The sequence below is a fragment of the Eumetopias jubatus genome, unplaced genomic scaffold (genome assembly GCF_037043125.1).
Source record: "Eumetopias jubatus isolate StellerSeaLion01/CBP00866 unplaced genomic scaffold, mEumJub1_p1.0 scaffold_17, whole genome shotgun sequence".
NCBI classification, from domain to species: Eukaryota; Metazoa; Chordata; class Mammalia; order Carnivora; family Otariidae; genus Eumetopias; species Eumetopias jubatus.
In genome coordinates, this window is record NW_028274823.1 from 26,548,946 (window position 1) to 26,570,394 (window position 21,449).

The 21,449-nt window shown below is 49.9% G+C and overlaps 1 protein-coding gene across 2 annotated transcripts in view; it reads left to right on the plus strand.

Annotated features, from left to right (window-relative positions):
• The window catches only part of SH3PXD2A (SH3 and PX domains 2A), a 227,836-nt gene that overhangs the window by 76,388 nt on the left and 129,999 nt on the right, over positions 1–21,449 (plus strand). For both annotated transcript variants that reach the window (XM_028098787.2, XM_028098789.2), the window contains exon 3: positions 10,842–10,917. In XM_028098787.2, the coding sequence (XP_027954588.1) occupies positions 10,842–10,917 (76 nt within the window). The remainder of the gene's footprint in view (positions 1–10,841; positions 10,918–21,449) is intronic.

Sequence of the window (21,449 nt, forward strand, 5' to 3'; positions counted from 1 at the left end):
GCGGTGTGCTGCAGTGCCCAGTGTCTTGGCTTCAGCACGGCGTGGGCTCAGCAAACAAATGCATCCACTGCAGGCAGCTCCTTTCCTGGGTGGATGGGTCTGCTCTGCCTCCTGTCTTTCTCCCTGGCTGCTGCTTCAGGGATCCGTGAGGTGTCTGTTGCCCGAAGTCTCTAGTCGTTTTGATAAGAGAGCCTTTATCCCTCCTGTCTGCCCACCCTCAAGCTGACCTCATCCTGGGGCTGTTCTGAGCACCTGCCATGCCGCCGCATGCCTGCGCTGCCCCTTTCTGTTTCTAGAACACTTCTGCCACAGCATCTTGTCTGGGCTCTCCTGTCTGCCCCTGAGTTGCATCATCTTCCCCATTGCATAGATAAGGATAAGTGCCTTGCAAAGGGTCACTCGGTCGGCTGGTGCAGTTTGGAGCCCAGGCTCCAGACTCAAGGGCTCTGCTCAGTGCTCTTTGAGTGGCTCCTCCCGGGCCGACAAGGAGAGAACGTTAATGATTCATCTCTAGCTCATGTCCACACTCTGCTGGTTGTCCATACCATAAAGCCATGAGATCTTATTGTCTCTCTTTTTTTATGATGGTAAAATATACATAACATAAAACTTACTATTTTTTACATTGTGATAACATATACACAACATGAAATTTCCCATTTTAACCCTTCTAAGTTTATTGACATTAACAACACCCACACTGGTGTGCAACCCTCACCACCATCCTTCTTCACAGCTCTTTCACCCTTTTTTTCCTTTAAGGCCTAGTGTCTTATACCTTCTGGGGGTTAATTTCTTTTTTTTTAAATATTTTATTTATTGTTGATTTAGAGAGTGTGAGCTGGGGGACAGAGGACAGAGAGAATCTTGAGCAGACTCCCCGCTGAGTGCAGAGCCCAATCTCGTGACCCTGAGATCATGACCTGAGCCAAAACCAAGAGTCAGATGCTTAACTGACTGAGCCACCCAGGCACCCCATTAATTTCTTTTTAATAAGGGTGTTAGAAATTTCCAAAGTCCAGAGGTGTGGATCTCTTAAAGGTTCTCTGATTTTGTATATAGTGTCATATTGGTTGTGAATACTGATGGTTTTATTTTTTCCTTCTCAGTCTCTCATTTTTTTTTCTTGTGTTAATGCCTTGGCAAGGATCGTTGGTATAATAATGGGTAGACATAGTCATAGTGGGCAACATCCTTGTTTTGTCCCAGAGTTTCTTCCCTGAGGGTTATTTTGGGTAGATTAAACATTTTCAGATTAAGAAAGTGTACTCCTATTTATTTGTTAAATTAAAAAAAAATCACAAATGGATGTTGAGTTCTATCAAATACTTCATCTACCTGTATGAGAATGATCATTTAGTTTTTATTCTTTGGAGGTTTTTATTCATTATTTGATGAATGTGGTAAATTACGTTAATAGATCTTCTGATTATGTGTTGTTCTTACAGCTTGATGAATTTTAATAAGAATGTAACCCTAATTGGTGGCATTTTTGCATTCTTTCTTTCTTTCACTGAATTTATTCATTCAGACTGTGGTAGTTGAGAGACCAGGGTTTGAAGCCAGAGTACCTGGGTTTGAATCCCAGTTCCACACCTTGCTAGTTTGGGCAAATTATTTAATCTCTCTGTGTGTTGGTTTCTTTCTCTGAAAAATAATAATACCTACTTCAAAGAGTTGATATGGGGATTAAATGAGAGAAGCCATGTGAAAAGTCTTAGCCCAGTGCCTAACAGAGTTCTCAATAAATGTTATTTTTACTATCAAGCATTTATTGAGTACCTGCTTTATACCAGGACCTAAGCTAGGTGCTGGGAACTCATAGGGTAATCACAAACCCATTAACCAGCACAGCCGTGTAAGTCCTGTTTTACACCTGTTATCCTGACATAATTGTTACTAGCACTCCCTTTTGTTCTCAAAATTTCCCAATTTGGATGATAAATTATTTAGTCACCAACTTATAGGTGAAGAGATCTATGTAATATGGATGTGGAGGACCTACTGAATCATTCACAACTGAGCTTCCCAAACATGGAGCAGAATTATGACTGTAGTCACGGTAGATGTTCTTCAGGGCCCTGCAGATGTCACAAGCCTTTCCCTAGTCTTCTTGTTTGTGTTTTTGCCAACAAGAAATCTGCTGCCATCATTACCTTTGTTTCTCTGAATGTAATGTATATTTTTTCTATGGCTGTTTTTAAGATTTCCTCTTTATTACTGATTTTGAGTCATCTGCTTATGATGTGAATTGGTGTAGTTTCTTTATGTTTCTTGTGTTTGAAGGTGATTGAGTTTCTTGGGTTTATGAGTCCAAAAGAGAAATCACAAAGGAAATTTTAAAATTTAGGAATGAATTTAATGAATGATGTGCAAGACCTCTACATTGAAAATTATACTGTATCACTAAATGAACTGAAAGACCTAAATAAATGGAAAGGTTTACCATATTCATGGATTAGAAGTCTGAGTATTATTAAGTAGCTATTCTCCCCCTAAGTTGATCTATAGAGCCCATGCAATTACAATTTTAAAAATTCCAGGAGGGATTTATTTATTTTATTTTGTAGAAATTAATCAATTTATTCTAAAATGTGTTTGAAAATGCAGAGAATCTAGAACAATCAAAACAATTTTCAAAAAGAAGAAGTTTGATTTTAAGACTTAACTAAAAACCTGTAGTAATCAAGAGAGAATGGTGTTGGTGTCAGGATATACAAATCTGTCACTGGAACAGTATAGAGAATCTAGAAGGAGTAGACCCCTCACATACATAGTTAATTGATTTTTGACAAAGGAGTCAGTGTAATTCAATGGGAAAAGGATAGTCTTTTCAACAAGTTTTTCTGGAATGATAGGTTCTCTGTACTCCAAGAATTACAATGTATGAAGTTTGATATTAGATTTCATTTGAACAGAGAACCCTGCTGAAACTTCCCAAAAAAGGATTTGCTAATAATTGTTTTAGGAGTGCTGTCCAGTTCCAAATCTATTGTTTTTATATCTTCATGTGAAAGTTCAGATTTGTACCCAGTTTTGAGAATCAGTAGACACCAAGAGTTTGATGACCCTTGCCCCAGATATCTGGGTAGCCAGCACTGGGCCTGGTGCTTTGGGGAATAGAGGACCCACGAAAGGAAATTACTTTTAGAATGGCTGTACGATGAGCTCTGTGGACTCTGTCCCCAGTGAAACAACCAAAAATGGTGAAAATCATGTTTTAAAAAAATTTAAGTCTCTGCAAATTGTCCTAAATGGACAGTTGAAATGGCAAATGGAGAAGTTCTACTTCTGCTGTATGCAGCCCACAACACAGGGCTTTCTTTCCCCCCAGCTCCCAGTCTAGGGCTACGGTAGTAATCCTAACAATTATTGGATTTATAACATATTTAAATGTAACATATATAACAATAATATACAAAAAAAGAGGAAGAGAATGTAGTTATATAGGATTAATGTTTGTCTCTCTCAAAAATCTGATAAATGGAATTAAGGTAGTATAAATCTAAAATAGGTTCTGATAAAATAAGATATATACTGTAAGCCCTAGGGAACCATGAAGAAATAACCAAAAAATATAGTGAAAAAATCATTAAAGGAATTAAAATGTTATACTAGAAAACAAAGGAGCTGTAATGGCTATATTGATATCAGACAAAATGGACTTTAAGACAAAATTGTTAATAAATGGAGAGACATCCCATGTCCATGGACTAGAAGACTTAATATTGCTAAGATAGCAGCACTCCGCAAATTCATCTGCAGATTCTGCCCATGCACTCCTACATCCCAACTGGCTTCTTTGCAGAAATTGACAAGCTGATTCCAAAACTCATATGAAAATTCGAGGGGCTGAAAATAGGCAAAATACTTCTGAAAAAGAAAAACAAAGCTGGAGGACTTACATTTCCTGATTTCAAAACTTAATACATCAAGAGAATAACAAGACAAGCCACAGACTGGGAAAAGGTATTTGCAAAAATTTGATAAATGACTGTTATGCAAAATATACAAAGAATTCTTAAAACTCAGCAAACAACAAGAAAGAACAACCTGGTTACTGAATAGGCACCTCACCAAAGAAGATATATAGATGACAAATAAGCATATTTGTTCAGCATTGTATGTCATTAGGGAATTGCAAATTAAAATAACAATGAGATACTACTACATACCTATTAGAATGGTGAAAATCCAAAACACTGACAATACCAAATGCTTGTGAGGATGTGGGACAACGGAAACTCTCATTCGTTGCTGGTAGACATGCAAAATGGTACAGTCACTTTGAAGACAGTTGGCAATTTTTTACAAAACTAAACATACTCTATACAATTCAGCAGTCACCCTCCTTGGTGTTTACCCAAATAAGCTGAAAACTTGTGTCCCACACAGGGTGGGTGGTGGCTCAGTCCTTTGAGCATATGACTCTTGGTTTTGGCTCAGGTCATGATCTCATGGGTCCTCGGATCGAGACCCGTGTCAGGCTCCCACACTTAGCAAGGAGTCTGCTTGAAGATTCTCTCCCTCTGCCTCTCCCCCTACTCTCTCTTTCTCTCTCTCTCTCAAATAAATAAATAAATCTTAAAAAAAAGAAAACTTATGTCCACACAAAAATCTGGACAGGGATGTTTGGCAACATTATTCATAATCACAAAAACTTGGAAGCAACCAAGATGTCCTTCAGTAAGTGAATAGATAAATAAACTGTGTAATCCAGACAATGGAATATTACTCAGTACTAAAAAACAAAACAAACCATCAAGCCATGAAAAGACTTGGAGAGACCTTACATGCATGTGAATGAAGTGAAAGAAGCCAACCTGAAAGGGCTATGTACTGTATGATCCCAACTGTACGACATTCTGGAAAAAGGGAAACTATGAAGACAGTAACTGATGAGTTGTTTTCAGGGGCTGGGGGGAAGGGGAAGAATTAGGCAGAGCACAGAGGATTTTTAGTGCAGTGAAACTATTCTACATGATAGATAATAATGATACATGCCATTATAATTTGTCCAAACCCATAGAATGTACACCAAGAGTGAACCTTGATGTACACTATGGACTCTGGGGGAGAGTACTGTATCCATGGTAGTTTCGTCAAATGAAACAATACACCACTCTGGCCTGGGACTGTGATGGTGAGGGAGACCAAGAGTGTGTGGGATCAGGGGGCATGTGCGAACTCTCTGTACTTTCTGCTCAATTTTGCTGTAAACCTAAAACTATTCTAAAGAATGAAGTCTATTAAAGAGAAAACAACTTAGTACAAAGCTACAGAATCAAGATGGGGTGGTACAGCTGGAAGGATAGACATATGGATCAAAGAAATAGAATTGAGAGTCCAGGAATAGCTTATATGTTTATTGCGAACTGATTTTCTATACGGGGCACCAGAACCGTTCAAGGGGAAGTGTGCTTCCTCTTGGCCAATGAGATGAATTTGAACCAAAAAATCACAAAACACTGTGTGAAGTACTGTAATGGGGAATACAAACCAGGAGTGCTGTTAGAATTCAAAGTAAGGTGGTGGTGAGCTTCGTCTGGGATGGTCAAGAAGGGTTCCCAGGGCAGATGGCACCTGATAAGGCCATTGGTTGAAGAAGGGAAGGGGGAAGTCCATTTCAGGCCACAGAGGATGGGAACTTTAAGAAAAGCCACGTGTATTTTTATTTATTGTCCCTCTCTGTCTCTATGATCCTCTGCTGTGTCCCCAGCCTCTAGCCCAGGGACTGGTACGCCCTCAGTCGGTGGAATTGACAAACCAGTTCTGAGGTTTCCCTTGATCCCTCATGGTCCCCAGACATACTGGGTGGCCTCGCGTCTTTTTGAGGGGGATTGCTGGGTTAGGGAACCCACCTCTTGTAGTAACGTTCCCTTTGTTCCTCAACTGGAAATGGTGACGAGAATTAAGGCTTGAGGGTTGGAGCCCCACAGTGAGAGTGGCTGGGAACTCCACCCTCTCGAAAGGGTGAGGAGTCAGCCTCTTGGGTTACACATGTGCCCCAGCTGGGCTTGGGCCCACCCTTCTCTCTCCTCAGTGTTTATTGCTGCTCAGCCCTGCCCAAGAAGAGCTGCCGAGTCAGCTTTCTCTGGCTGGGCCGGCTCTTGGGGCTGAGCTGCTCTGTATCTCTCACAGTATCCACCCCTTAGATAAACAGCCCACGTGTCCTCTGCACGCTGCGGAGTTCTGATGTGGCTACGAAGGGCTCCATTAGCCAGATGCCTCTCTGTCTAAGAAGGACCCTGGCAATGGGCCCTGCTTTTCTTCCAGCTGAGTCAGGCCCTTGCTGGAGTGACAGGGGAATCCACTTCCTGCCTGAAAAGGTGGCCGCAGCAGAACTGCAGGCTGGGCAGGGCCTTCCTGCCTCCCTGGCCACGCACCCGGGCCTGGGCAGGCCTCTGCATGAGGCAGCCCCCTCGACCTTTCCTGTGAAGGTTTTATCGCTCAAACCCAGCCCTGCAAACTGAGCACCACCCAGGCTACAGAACCACTTTGCAGCCCGCCTCCCTTCCCAGGCCGGGGGGGGGGGGGGGGGGGGGGGGCGGGCATTTGGGCGGTGTATCCAGGGCCCGCTGAGACGTTTATCCCATCACCCGCCACTCTGCCATGCTGCGTCTGCACCAAGACACTGAGCCACGTAGCTTCGAGAGCCCCGCATACTGAGTAAACTCAGTTGGGCCGCCTTTGCTTGGTTTGCTCTGAAGTCTGAGCCCGGGGATTTGCTTTCTTTGAAGGGTGACCTATAGGCAGAGAAAATGTCACCAGCGGCTGGTTAGTGGCACTTCCTTCTCCCATGGCCGGTGGGCCTTGGGGATGACGCGGAGGGCAGATGCTGAGGCTCTATGGGCTCAGCGCTGCTGGTTGGGATTAGGTGACAGGTGTGGCTGGACTCAGCCCCTGAGGGCTGGGGGTGGGGAGACAGGGAGAGGAGGGGTGCAGGCCAGCTGGGTACTCATGGCTCTGGAGAGGACCTGTTGACCCAGTACTCTGAGCAGATGGGCTTGTCTTGGCCTCAGGAGGGCCCAGACAAAGCCAGAGTGGGGGAAGAAGAAAATCTGTTACAGAAGGAGGAGGTGGGAGAGAGCCCAGCTGTAAAGCATCCTCCAACAGACCTTTTGAGGGAAAATTCAAATCTGTGGGGCTCTCAGATGACCCCTGCCTTCCAGGAGACACGTGAACCCGTTGCAATTCAGACCGTTCTTTGGCAGGGAGGACCCAGGGAATGTGACCGTCACTGCCAGGACAGAGCTGTCCTCACCTACAGGAAGCCTTCCCTGACCTCCTCCTTCAGCAACTTCAGGATCCTGTGCATATGTGCCCGCCGTTCCCGGTCACTCCAGAACTTGCTTGTCAATCTCTAGCACCACAGCAAAACTTCACGAACTTCCTCATGAGGCCCAGGAAACTGCATTTTTAACTAACACCACCCCCCAAAGATGATTCTGGCATGTGCAGACTTGAGACTACATTTTGAGAACCATCTTGCCCTAGAACAGCCTCTCGAACAAAAATGTCATGTGAACCACATACATATTTTAAATTTTCTAGTACCCACTTAAAAATGTCAAAGAAAGCAGGTGAAATTATTTTTAAAAGTATTTTTATTTAACCTGATAGATTCAAAATGTTATCATTTCAATATACAACCAATACAAAATTTGTTAATGAGATGTTTCACATTTTTGTTCATACTGAGTCTTTGAGACCTGGTGCATACTTTACACTTACAACACATCTTAATTTGGACAGGCCACATTTCAAGTGCTCGACAGCCACGTATGGCTAGTGACTGTCACACAGACGAACAGCCCTAGAGCTGTGTGGTGAGTATGAGCCACGGGTCAGCAGTTCCAGCATTGCCTAGGAGCTTGGTGGAAATGCAGGTTCTCAGGCCCCTGTCTGGACCTACTGAGTCAGAACCTACATTTTCACCTGTTGGCAGGTGCTTCAGAGGCACGTTGAAGGTGTGAAGCCCTGCTCTACAGCTACATCATGAACTCCTTGGTGTAAAGACTACGATTTAACTTACTTCTAGCATCTAATGGAGGGCCTGGCATCTAGAAGGCACATAGCAAATGTTTTTAGAGGAAAGGGATGAATGTGTGAATCCTGCCTTCCCTACTAACTCCTGTTGGTCCCTCATTCCCTGTGTACTATTCGTGAGAATCTCAGAATCCGGGATCTGAAGAACAATATAGGAGTTAGAACCTAACTTCTTCAAGCACCAACTTCGTTAAGTCCCACAGCTTGTTGGGCACGGCTGGCCACCCTCTTTTTGGACAAAAATGGTTGCTTTGTTTTGTTTTGTTTTAAGATTTTTAAAAATTTATTTGAGATAGGGAGAGAGAGACTGTGTGCACACGAGTGGGGGGGGGGGGCAGAGGCAGAGGGAGAAGCAGACTCCCCGCTAAGCAAGGAGCCCAATGTGGGGCTCAATCCCAGGACCCCGAGATCATGACCTGAGCCAAAGTCAGGTGCTTAACCAACTGAGCCATGCAGGTGCCCTAGTACAAGGGTGGTTTGATGAGGGCAGACCACTCCACAGCAGGACACATTGCTGGGCCTGGCTTCCTTCTCAGACATCTCTGTACTCATCCTCAGAAATTCTATGGAGCCATTGCTCAGAGATCTTACGCCTGGCCTATACATGTTAGTAAGCCATTGATTTATTCTCAGTCTTCTTCCAGAGAAGATTTAAGGTGCCTCTAAATATGTGTACCTTCCAACAGAATGAAACAAAAATGGGAAAAGGTGAAGACGGGAGTGCTATTCTGCATTGAATTTGTTTGAAAATGCATTAATTAAGAAAAATATCCTAAGCACAAGTTCATAGTGTTATGGCCCAGTGGGTATATTTACATGAAGCAGGCAGTTATTAAATGTTTGAGAGATGGACTTACAACATTAGGGTTTGAAAACTCATGAGCCAGCTTTTGTTAAATTTCAGTCTGTACTCAGGAAGTGAAAGTTAATAATGGTGCAGTCTCTGCCTTGTTTTGAATCGAGTCCGACAATGACCCGCCCTTCACGTGTGGGCTCTAAATAGCCTGTGCATGTTGGGTAATGACTGTGCAAGAGAGAACCCTAAAATCATGTGTTAGAGCGGGGTGGGTGGGTGCGTGGATGGGAATGTGTGCAGGTGCACACACACCCGTGAAACCTAGTGCAGGACTACCTTTCACCACCTTCAATGCCAGCTAGCACTTTGGTCCCAGCCTCCATCATAGGCTCCTACTTGGTCTCCCTGCTTCCACCCTCCAGCCCATTCATGATGCTGAAGCTAAGCCATCCTCCCCATGATGTGGCCCACGTCTCGGATCTCACTGCCTGCCTCCCAGCCCTTGCTCACTCTGCTCCACAGCAGCTACCCCGGCCTTTTCAAGCTCTTCTTGCACTTCCCATTTCCCCTGCTGGAACATTCTCTGCCCTCCTTGAGGCTTGCTTCCCCACCTCCTGTGGTCTCTGCTGAATTGCCATTTGATTCCTAAGTCCTTTCTCAGCACGTTATACAAAGGAACAACCTCTGTTCTGCTCCAAAACCTTCCCTGACGTCGTTTTTCTTCATAGGTTTTATCAATACATATTTATGTGCTTACTGTTTGTCCCCCTCCACTAGAATGTAAACTCCCTGAAAGCAGAGACTTTGTTGCTTTTCTTTCTTTTTTTTTTTTTTAAAGATTTTATTTATTTATGAGAGAGAGAGAGAGAGAGCGTGCATGAGCGGGGGCGGAGGCAGAGGGAGAAGCAGACTCCTCGCACAGCAAGGAGCCCGATGTGGGGCTTGGTCCCAGGACCCCGGGATCGTGACCTGAGCCGAAGGCAGACGCTTAACGACTGAACCACCCAGGCGCCCCTATCACTTTTCTTTACTGCCGTTTTCTTGGTGTTCACTGCTCCAAGTAGGTGCTCAATAAATATTTGAAGGAATGGACTTCAGATATCATGTGACTGGTCTTCCTCATTTGACCAAGGAGGTGCCAGAAGCTCTATAGAGAAAGCTCCCATGCCTTGCTCAGGGCTGCACAGCTGGGGCAGCAGGGCTAGATCCTGCCCCGTCCATTCTGCTCTTGCTTCCGCCTGTGCCTTGGAAGGGAGATTTAACCACACGCACGGGGGCCGTGGCCTCGTCCATCCTGTCTCCGGTGTGTTTTTCCAGCTTATACAGAATCTCAGCCCAGAATAGCAGAAGAAAAAAATAGTTGTTCCTCCAAAACCCTGGAAACTCTTCCGATGGGTCTGTCCCTGGAAAAACAGCAGCGATCTCAGGGTGGGAAGGTAGGAAATGGAGGAGGGGTCTTACAGCAGTGGGCGCCGTGGGCTGGGTTTGGTTTTACAATTAAAATAACATCTGGGTCTGTTTCTGCAGAGCGGTTCTGGAAGGTGGGTGGTCTGTCTGAAGTATCAGGTGGGGCCTTCCGCTGTCCTGGCCCAGGAGGGTCTGAGATGGCCAGTGGCTAATGGGCTTACCCAGCAGGTGACATGTGAAGGAAGGCGGGCCCAAAGAAAGTTCTGGAAACCCCACCTGCGGCCTGCCGGAAAGCCTGCTGGTCTCTCCCGAGGCCTCATGAGGGGGCCACTTCAGACACTCCCCCCTACCCCGTGCCTCCACGCCTCCTTGAGATTGTTCAGACACCCCTTTGATGAGTCCAGAGCTCTGACCTCCTCTCTCTCATGCCCCATGTGGTTTATTAATCATCTGTGAAATGAGGGGTTGAGGCGCCACTCATCCAGATGAGGGCAGTGGGGCCCTGAAGCAGTGGCATGGAGTGGAGAAGGGACTCTGAGGGCTGTTCCAGTCTTCTGAATCCTGTCCCTCTGTCTGTCTGGCTTCTCAGATGCAGCTTTTGGATAAGTTTCCCATTGAAGGTGGCCAGAAGGACCCCAAGCAGAGAATCATCCCCTTCCTTCCAGGTAAGCTTTGGATGGCCCCACTATTGGGATGGGAGGCAACCTGGGGAGAAGCCTTTCTTAGGCCAAGAAAAGGCTGGCTGCTGGAAATTCTGGGCAGGGTGGGCCTACGAATCTACATCCTAACAACTCCCCAGAGGAGGGGAAGCCCCTGACTGTGAAGGCCCCTGCCCGCACAGGGGCCTCTCCCACCATTCCCAGGCCACCTCTACTGGCCGTGTAACTTCTAAGGAATTTCTCAGGTGCTGGGACTTAGGGTTCCTCTTTACGGAAAGCACAGAGAGATCAAGTTCTTCTGTGAAAGGATGAAGAACTCCAGGCTGAACTCTTCCCACTAATTGCATTGCAATCATAGACACCCTTAAATTGAGCACACTCCCCATGTCCGATTTTGGATCCTCCTGGCCCATTACTCAGCCGAGGCTCCGAGAGCTTACGTGACACAGCCTGTGAGTTCGCAGGGTTAGAATTTGAACCCAGGTGTGTCTGGCAATAAGGGCCATTAACCACTATGCCATTTGGGAACATGTTTACAGCAATTTGGTTATGTGTAATTTAGAGAAAAACTGCCCAGATGTGTCCGAATCTGCTATTGCTATGATGTTTTAAATTGGTGTACAGTTTATAGTTTACAAAGTGCTTTTTTTGTTATCATATACAAATCTCCACGCTGAGGTGTGTATTCTAATTTCTGCTTGGGGGATGAAGATGTTGGAGTTCAGAGATGTCAGGTAACCACTCATAAAAGTGGCAGATCTGAGGTGTGAACTTCGGTCTTCTGCTCCAGTCTGGGCTCTTAGCTCCGAACCTGTGGGTGATGCTGCCTCCTGGCTTCGGATCCTCTGCCTTTCCCCAGGCCACGGAGCTGGGCCGGGTCACAGTGGGCCTCACCCCCGTTAGTGCTGGGCCCTGGCAATGGCAATCAGGGGGACCTTTGCAAGAAGCAGCGTCCTTGTCTCATTAACTCTCCGGCACACCTTCACCCCATGGTCGGCACCTGCTTGGTGACTTGCAAACACACAGAGGGGCCCTGCCTTCAGAGAGTGGGTCCTCTCTGAAAGGTGCTCCTCACACACCCCCATCTGCTAAAATGGGGAGAGACAAGAGCACGCATTGCTTCCTGTTCTCTGAGTCTTATGCTAAAATTGGAGGGAATTAATTTAGCGACGAGGAAAAACTTCCATATACCACAGTTTGGGCAAGATTGGAACCAGTCAGTGAGGGTATAGAGAATTTCACCCCTGTTGCTTCTTCCATGAAGGCAGAGGACTGCTTCTCCATCCCTGGCCTAGGAGTTAATGTGGGGGGACTTTCATACCCTACCTGGCTTTGCACTGAGTCCCGAGGGAATCTGGAATGTCTAACACCCAGGTTTGTATGACCTTCGATGTTGCTCCAGTACAGTCCAGATGCTCTGCCCAGCAAGGGCTTGGGAGCCCAGCTGGGATGCTGTGAACACAAGTGTCCCAGAGCCAACGTGAAGCCAGCATGGTGCCCTGGTATCAGGAGTGGACTTGGCCTTGGGGGGCATGAAGGCTGCCTGTTTCCTCGAGAATGATGGGCTTTTTCTCCCACTGGTGGCCAGTGCTCCAGGGAAGTATCACCTTGTCATCATACAGACAGCAGGTATTTATGAGGGGCTCAGCCTGTGCCGGGCCCAGGACTCAGTACCTGGGGTTGGGGGCAGGGATGGCCCAGTGAGCCAAGGGGGGACGTAGATTTGTTTTCTTCATCTAAGGAATCCTCAAGCTACTAGGAGAGATGAGAGAGTCAAGACCTACTGCCTAATCAGGGAATCAATGAAGGCAGGATGTGACCCTCTCTACCACAGTGCAATTCTGAGTGTGTTTGGAGTGTGTCATTGTGGGCTGAGGAAGGCAGCAAAGACCTCCTGAAGGAGGGGCGCCTGGAGCTGACCTCCAAGGACGGGAGGGCTTGGACCGTGCGGGGGAAGCACACGGCTTCTGTCCCGCTGCTCCTAGAGCCCAACGTCTGGGGAATCACGCTGCCTGGCTTCCCCCGCTGCAAAGTCTGGCCTTTATCAAGTGCGTTACCTTCTTTGTGCCTCAGTATTCTCACCTGGAAAATAGGAATGATAATAGTATCTACTTCATGGGGCTGTTGTCGGGATAAAACAAATTAATACATTACAGGGGCTTAGAACTGTGGCTCGCCTCTAGCAGGACTTAAATAAATGTTAGCCCTTAAGGTGACCAATTCCTGACACGTGCCTAGTGTTTCGCACAGCACACTCACACGTGTACTCTCATTTGCTCCTCCCAGTGAGGTTATTATCCCCATTTTACTGGCTAGGAGACAGGCCAAGGGAGGCTAATAGACTTGCACGGGCCACACAGCCAGGAGGTATAACCAGCACCAGAACCTCTGGCCAGGGCTTCCCATGAGCCATCTCAGGGGTGGATACCCCTACAGCTGCTGCAGGACTGGGGCCCTCTCTGAACTTCAGCTTCCTCTTACAGGCTTGTGGTGAGGATGAAAAGAATTCACGGGAAGCACTTTGCATAGTGCCCATCCCAGAGTTAAGTGCTCAGTGAATGGCAGTTTTAATCAAGTCACCTGCCCCCCATGCCGCCCCCAACTCCTGGGAAAGGCCAGCCCAGGACCCCCTCCGGCCCTGACGTGATGGGACCTGGGCACAGTGGGTGATACTATAGAGAGGAAGGAGGTTGACTGGCCCCCATCCCATCCAAAGGAAGTTTCCTTTCCCGTTTTGCTGTTTTTCTCCTCTGCCCGCAGGGGGGTTTCCTCTCTGATGCTTCTCTCTTGCTCACTCACTTTCCAGGACTTCAGAGTGGGTGCTGCTGGCCATGTGGAATCGCACCCTGGGGGCTCCCAGGCCTGTTCCTGGCTTCCCCCTGCCCCCTAGAAACTTCCTAACCCTTTCATACGTTACTCATTCCCTCGCTTGAACGGAAGGAAAATAGAAGCCAACAGGATCGGAACCAAGCTAGGGAGAGCCACGGGGGCATGAGGGTTCCCCAACCTGCCCCAAACCCGGGATTGCGGGGGATCCCCAGGAGGAGAGGGGAGGGGAGAAGGGCAGTGATGAATGTTTCCTATCTTAGGTCAGTTCCCTAAAAGAGCCTGGGATGAGGATTCTTACACGAGGGACTTGGGGGGCCGCTCTCAGGTGAACATCCTAAGGCAGTGAGAGAAGCAGGACAGACAGGGGAAGAAGCCCAGGGTGGACGGCACCAGGTTGTCCCATGGTAGGAGACACCTTCAGTACCCCCCATAGGTCATCCTTTGTCTGCAAGCCACCTCTCCCCCAGAGGGCATGCAGTGTGGGCTGAAGGCTGAGGGCCTGCCTTTGGAGAAGGGGCAGCTGTGAGCCCCTAGCACCAAACACCCACAGCAGTGAGAGGTGGGAGCGTGTGCTGGTGAGGGGCTTCTGGGCCTCAGCCGACATCTACTGGGTTATCTAACCCCAGTGAAGTCTCTGTTCCTACCTGTCTGCCTCTGGGTAGGGTGGCTGAGGTCACCTGCCGATTCCCTCAGGCTCATCCCTGGCAGCGTGACTCAGCAGCACCTGAGTCAGCTGCCTTCGCTCTTAGAAGCTTCGGGAGGGCCAGCAACCAGCCTCGGAAACAGTTCTGCCAGCCCTTTGCCTTGCCTGGAATTTTGGAGCAAGGAACACCCACGTGGAAAAAGCAGAGAGCACCGATTATCTCCAGAAGGGTCTCAGTGTTAGCTTTAAAAGGTGCCAGGATGTGATGAGCCTTTCCGCGGCCTGGCATCTGGGGCATGTGTTTGGAGTATTACCCAGCTGCTTTGCTTTTGGCCTGCCTGGCCACAGGCTTGGGCAGGGGGCTCATAGACGTTTGACTGGCTGGTGGAAGTGACAGAGAAAAAGCAAAGGAATTGAGAAAAAAGAGGGAAACCAGGGCTTCATATGGTTACAAGCTCCCTCATCTGCCAGTCAAATCATGGCCAAAAAAAAAAAAAAAAAAAAAATCCCACATGTGAGCCATAAATCTTAGGATCTAGGACACAGGCTTGTGGTATGTCTGGGTGGTGTCTGGCCTGAGTTCAGGGTCAGCCTGCGGGTTGGAAGAGTGGTGAGGGTCTGGGGCTTCTGTGGCCAAAGGCAGAGGACCCATCCCAGAAGACTGAGGGTCCTGCAGGACGGCTGGAGTGGGGGTTGGGGCAAGGACAGCTGGGAGCAGGGTCAGCAAGGTGAGGACAGAGAGCCAGTGCAATGACCAGACCAGTGGTCTGACATTTGCATATCAGTCGAATCCTGGATGAGGTTTGTAGGAGAACTGTCCTCAGTGAGGGGCCCCCCCAACCCAGTTGTTTCCCCGGGTCTTAACCTGCTTTCTGGGCCTAGGGGTGAAGATCCACTATGCCCAGGCCCATCCGTGTGTTTGTGAGTCCTGCAGAGCCCACAGGAGGGACACGGAGGAGTTATGACCTTCATGTGGGACAGGTGCTTCTCTCCAGCAAGGCAGCTCTGGAAGGAAAACCCAAGTGGTTTTTCAGGCAGGAAGAGGCAGAGAATTATGCCAGGGCCTGATGTCCCGGGCGTCGGGGGGAGGAGAGAAGGGGAAGGTACTCCCTCCTGTCTCACATTATGGGAGAGTGAGGCAGGTCCCCCCTGCTGTTTTTGCTGACCTTGGAGACAAGGCCCCTGTCTCCTCCTCCCACATTTCTGTCACGGGGCTGGACACATAGTGGCTGCTTTATTAAGACCCCCTGGTTGATCACGAATTGGGCATTCTCCCTTAGGTATGAGCTCCCTTTTTTTGAGCTCCTACTGTGTGTCTGGCTTTGTGCTGGACACTCTACAAACCTTTTCCCCAGTCCTCACTGCAGGGTGAGGGGCATTATCCCATTTGAGAGAGAAGTCAAATCACTTTCCCCCACCCCTGAGTCAGTAAGTGGTGGAGCAGGTGGCCTTCCTCCACGGCCTGCACCTTTCCCTGGGCAGGGAGGAATTAACCCCCCGCCAGCCTCAGCTAGGAGCTTTCCTCCACCCACCGTGTTGCCGCCACATCCCCCAGGCGAGGGACCTGGGGGTTTCTGCCCAAGGACCCAGCGCCCCAGTGGCCCCTGCAGCTGCCATTGCTGTCTTGTGCTTTGGGAAAACACTGTGTGGGGCAGGGAGGTGCCCTGAGCCTCGTGGGGACTCAAGTGACCTCTGAGGGCTCTCATTCTATTGAGTGCCTGAGGTCACTGCAGCTGAGGAATTGATATGTTTTTTTGCACTTAAACCGTTTATTATTATTTTAATATGACGACAAACAGGATAGCCCCAAGGCTTTCAGAGCACTGTCTTCATTTAATTATGAGTCTAACGAGATCACCTGTTTGGTTCCCTAAGTCACGGCATTTTTTTTTTTTTAACTTTTTATTTTGAAAGAGACTCCCAAGACATTGCAAAACGACTAGGCACTCTACATTCCTCCCCTCCCAGTTCCACTGCCACACTGCAGGGTAGGTGGCGTTGTTCCCAGTTCAAGGAGAAGTCAGATCACTTTCTGCCGTCACAGAGCCACTGAGCGGGGCACCCATTGGTCAGCTTCTCCCAGTGGTAATGTCGTGGGTGACTACAGGTCATGATCAAAGCCAGGAAATTGATATTGGCAAGAGTCAGTTACCTAAGCTACAGACCCGAGCAATTGACTCTTCATAAGGGGTTAGCGAGTGTCAGTGGGCAGTGCTGGTCTTTCCAAAGGACACAGAGGTTAACAGTTGTCCCTGAGAAGTTCCACTCCCAGGCCTGACCTCTTGGCGTTTCCACCTCCAAGAAAAAAGCAGAGGTGAACCTTGTTTTACATGAAGGCAGATTCCTGACAATCCCTGCAAATTCAGTCCTGGGGGACGAATCACACCATCCTTTAGTGGTCCTAAATACGATTCTATTTAAGAGTCATGGGAGCCATCCTTTTGCAAAGCAGAGCACTGCTTTTGGTGGGGCGGGGGGGGATCTTCTTTCCGTGATTTTTATACGTTTTGATAACTTGGGACTTCTTCGGAGCTTGCTGGACACAGGACAGATCTGGAGCGTGGGGATTGGGCAGCAGCACTGACCCCAGGAGGAGCAGAACAATGGTCAAGAACTGTGAAAGGTCCAAGACTTTATCCTATCAGCAAGCCAGCTAGTTAGCTTAGCCTGCTTCCATGAATGCCGGTAGAAAATAGGAGACTTCTGAGTCAGACAAAAGACTTTCTTAGGGCACATTTGCACCAGTTCCCATTGCCTCCAAGTCCCCTAAGGGTGACCCGTGGGCCCAGATGAATGGCGGTGGGTTACATTATAGGAGAGGAACCCAGACCTTAGGGAGACCACACCTCTTCTTGCGTGCAGGAAGCAAACCTACCCAGTTTGCTTTGGAGAGACACTCTGTCTCTGTGTCTCAAGGCAATATGCACACCTGCTGTTTACTCCAGAGCAGGACACTACCTCTCTCCTCTAAGCTGTTTCTTTACAAACACCTTTGAAAAGATAATTCAGAACAAAAGGCAGTCAGTGCCTTGTCGACAAGACACGCAGACGTGCAGGAGAGCGGGGAGATTACCTCACCGGTGTATCTTTTACTTGCTGGGGTCTCCTGCTTTTTTGGAGGGGTGGACAGAAGTGAATTCTTTAGGACAGTGGGCCAAGCATGGTGGGCTGGGCAGCCGCTCAGGGCATCCTACTGTTTACATAGAACTTTCTGCCTTGTTTTAAAAGACTATTGTGGAAAATCCATCTCCTGTTGCCCATCCTGGGATTGGAGGAGATTTCCTGTGTATCCTGAGTGTGTCAGTCCGAGGAGGCTCCCTGGGAGGAAATGGCCATTACAGAGTGAAGTAGACTGTGGAGCTCGCTGCTGATGTAAAAAGCAAACAACCGCAGCCAGGGAGCGAGGCAGCTCAGAAGCCAGGCGGCGGAGCAGAAAGGGGAATTCACCCTACAGAGGCTGCAAGGTTCCCTCCTGCTCACAGGCCATCGGTGTCTCCGTGCTGCCTGGGACCGGGCCTCTGAGCCTCTAGAAAGCCCCTTCATCCCAATAGCTGAGTCAGTCCCACCCATACGCATCGGGGCTCCTGGGTTGATGGGTCCTGGAGAAGCTGGATAGCTTAGGAAGCAAAGTGAACCATAACCGAAGTAGGTGCTGCCAGACTTGTGACCTGGTGAGCTCGGAGGCGTGTATTTTTAGACAGCAGCATGCTCGGTTCCTTTGTACTGGCTCACCAGTTTACATACCGGCCCCTCCACGAAGAGGCGGTTTGGAGCCACAGGGCAGGAGGGTGCTGGGTGAGTCGCAAGCACGGCGTCCGGGGCCTTCCTCCCCCTGCGCCCCCCAGGGCCCTGCATGGCAGATCCGGCGTTTGTTCAAGCACAGAAGGAAGCAGGGGGAAGGGATGTCTTTGGCTAGAGCCGGTCCGTGGCTGTGGCGTGGGGCACAGCTGGCTCTCGCTCCCTGGGCTGGAGGCATTTCTGTGTGTCTGCACCAGGCGCCAGCCCAGGAGAGCCCTCCCCACAGGGCCTTGGAAGCCAGGAGGGAGGCAACCACTCGCAGCCCCCGAGGGAGAGTGCCCGAGAGGTTTCTGAGCCTCACTGATGACCTGGGTGGCAGGGAAAGACAAACCTTCTCCGTGATAGGAAGGAAAAACAGGGTCTGCTGGTAATGCCAGGGTTTTAAAGAAGATCGACAAGATTATAGGCCTAAGAGGCACTGTGTACTTTCCGGTAACCTCCCCTGGAAGTGCTGGGTCCTCTCTTGCTGTAATTACTGCCCCCACCCCAAAAGTCATTCTCTCGCTCTGTAATCTGGGCCGGTGGTTCTTGGGGGCCTGCTGGTGGCCGCCAGTCCTGAACGCCGCGTGAAAGAGCTGCATTCGCGCATTCCTGCTGTTGGGATTTCTTGAGCACCTACTGTATTCCAGGCCTAGCCAAAGACATCCCTTCCCCCTGCTTCCTTCTGTGCTTGAGCAAACACCAGATCTGCCGCGCAGGGCCCTGGCGGGTGCAGGGGAAGGAAGGCCCCGGAAGCCGTGCTTGCAAACTCACCCAGCACCCTCCTCACCTGGGCACTGGTGATGGCGCTGAGGGCAAGGCAGACCGGGCCGCTGCCCTCAGCAAGTTCACCTTCCAGTGGGGGAGTCAGAAAGCAAAGAAATGAGCAATTTCCAATAGTGATAGAAGGGCCAGAAAGAAAAATAACCAGGTGTTGTGATTTGGGGCATGAGATTAGTGGCCAAAAAAGGCCTCTTTGCAGAGATGACACCGAGCTAGGCTCGGGCAGATCACGGCTTGGGGTGCCGGGCTGAGGGGACAGCAAGGTCAGCGACCTGATTGCAACCAAAGGCGTGCATTTGAAGACCAGCGGGAGGATGAAGCCTGTGGGGGACGTGGGGGGCCGGAGTCACCGCGGCGAGCCGGGCAGACAGGAGCTGCGGATCGGAGAAGCTCCAAGGCATGTCTCCTGCCGCACAGCTGCCCAGGAAGGAGAGGGCTCCACAAGCATGCATAAGCTGTGTGGCTCGGGCCCAGGCGCATGGCCTCCAGGGTCGGTGTCCTCATCTGTCAAATAGGTTAATGACGGTTTGGGATGACGTTCCAAGCAGTTAGTGCAGAGCACGCGCTGTGTGGACCGCGAAGGAAGCCGGGCTGGGGCCTCGCCTCTGCTCCTTCTCCAGGCGGCCAGTGGGCTTCCCTCTGCCTGCTCTCCTGCCCTCTGCCGATTCAGCTCTGCCCGCTGCCTCTCCGCGCCCGTGGCACTTCTTGCTGCTTCTTGCTTGTGCTACCTGGGAGCTGTAGGAGCTGGTTGCTGAGGAGCTGATGGCCCACCCAGGGGGCTGATCTGGGCTGAGAGGTGGGGAGGGGCCTGAGCAGCCCTGGCCCCGTCGCCATGATAACACAGTGGGCCGATGGCTTTGCAGGCTCTCCCGCAGCTGCCAGTTCTCGCTGGGAATAAGGGGCCGTTCAGGGGAGGCAGCCACTCCAAGGCCCCTTTGACTTTCATAAGGAAATGTGGATCAGGTCCCTTGGCCATTTCCCTGTGCCACCCCCACATTTCAAGACCAGGGAGAGGGTCAGGTCACTTCATTACAACTTGTGTTCCTTGTCCAGAGGTAATTCTAGAAGGGAATCAAACTTCTAAATACCCACCCCAAACCTCAGCCTTAAAGGGAGTGTCACCTCCCTCCAGGGGCCTCTGATCTAAGCAGGAACGTGTATCTTTTCATGGTCTAGTCAGTCCGTTTCATTTCACCTGCCGGAAAATGTGCCCAGAGCTGGGCATCCAGATGCTGGGTTCAGGCATAGCTCTTGCTAATCGCTGAGGCACAAAATTGAATTAAGTTAAACCAGAGCGATCAGGGATCGCCCTGCGTGTTGGCAGAGTGGCCAGACGCCCGGGATTTCAGGTCGCTGTGACATTCCTGGTCTCTCCCCCTGAAAACAAATCTTTTCCTTAGCTGATGCCTAAATGTTCTTTCACAAGGGTGAGATCCTTTCACACCACGCTTCAAAGGGGCTGCCAGGTCCCAGGAGTGGCACCATCACTAAATACACATTCAGGTGTGGATGACTGACAGGCCAGTGCCCTGATCCCAGGTGTGACAGGAGAGAGCAGGAGGGACACTGAGGCAGGAGAAGGAAGAAGGTTCTGGACCTCTGGGGCGCATGAGAAGCCTGGTCGATGAGGCTGTGCCAGCTTTCAGCGTGACTGCTGGGCCACGCGGAGGGGTGAGGATTTGTCCTGTGTACAGTGAGAAGCCTCTGAAAGGTTTTAGGCTGAGGGGCCATGGGATCGGATTTCTGTTTTGAAAGGCTCCCTGAGCCGATGTGTCAGAGGCTGGAAGGGCCTCCAGGGAGCAAGCATGGCGTGGGAGGCCCGGGCGGAGAGGGGCGAGGCATGGGGAGAGATGAGGGTGGCTTGGCCTCAGCTGGACGATGGCGTGGAGAGGAGCTGGTCTGAGACCTGTTTTGGAGGAACAGCCAAGAGGACTTGCTGAAGGATGAAGGGGAGGTAGAGGTGGAGAATGAGGATGCCCATGGTTCTGCTGGGGGCAAGCCCGGCCGAGACAGCCGACCCAGCGTTTCCCAGCTCCAGCCCCAAACCCCCACCTTAGACTTCAACCCGGGGAGTGAAGGGAATGATGTCCTTCCTCCTCCCTGAGATAGCTGAAGGCTTCGGCACAGTGAAAGATGCTTTGTGGCGGGGAGTGCCTGCCACCAGCCTCCCTCCCCAGGAGCCTCCAGGCACTAGACACTCTGGTTTCTGGGTCTTGGACTTAGTGGGGGGATGAGGGGGGTCAGCGGGTGGTGGTGGTGGAGGGAGAACACTGAGGTCCATTGACGGGGAGCTCAGCCCCCCCCTCCTTCTTCAGAGGTGAGGGGCACTGGTGGCAGATCTCCACAGTGTCCCTGGCCTGACCCTTCCACTCGTCACCAAGGTCACCCCAACTGGACCCAGGCCCAGGGATGGAGCCCCAAGCCGGAGCTCTTCCCTGGCAGGAACTGAGCTGGCCCTTGGAGACTTCCCAGGCCCTTATGAACTGATGCACCATTCATCCAGAGA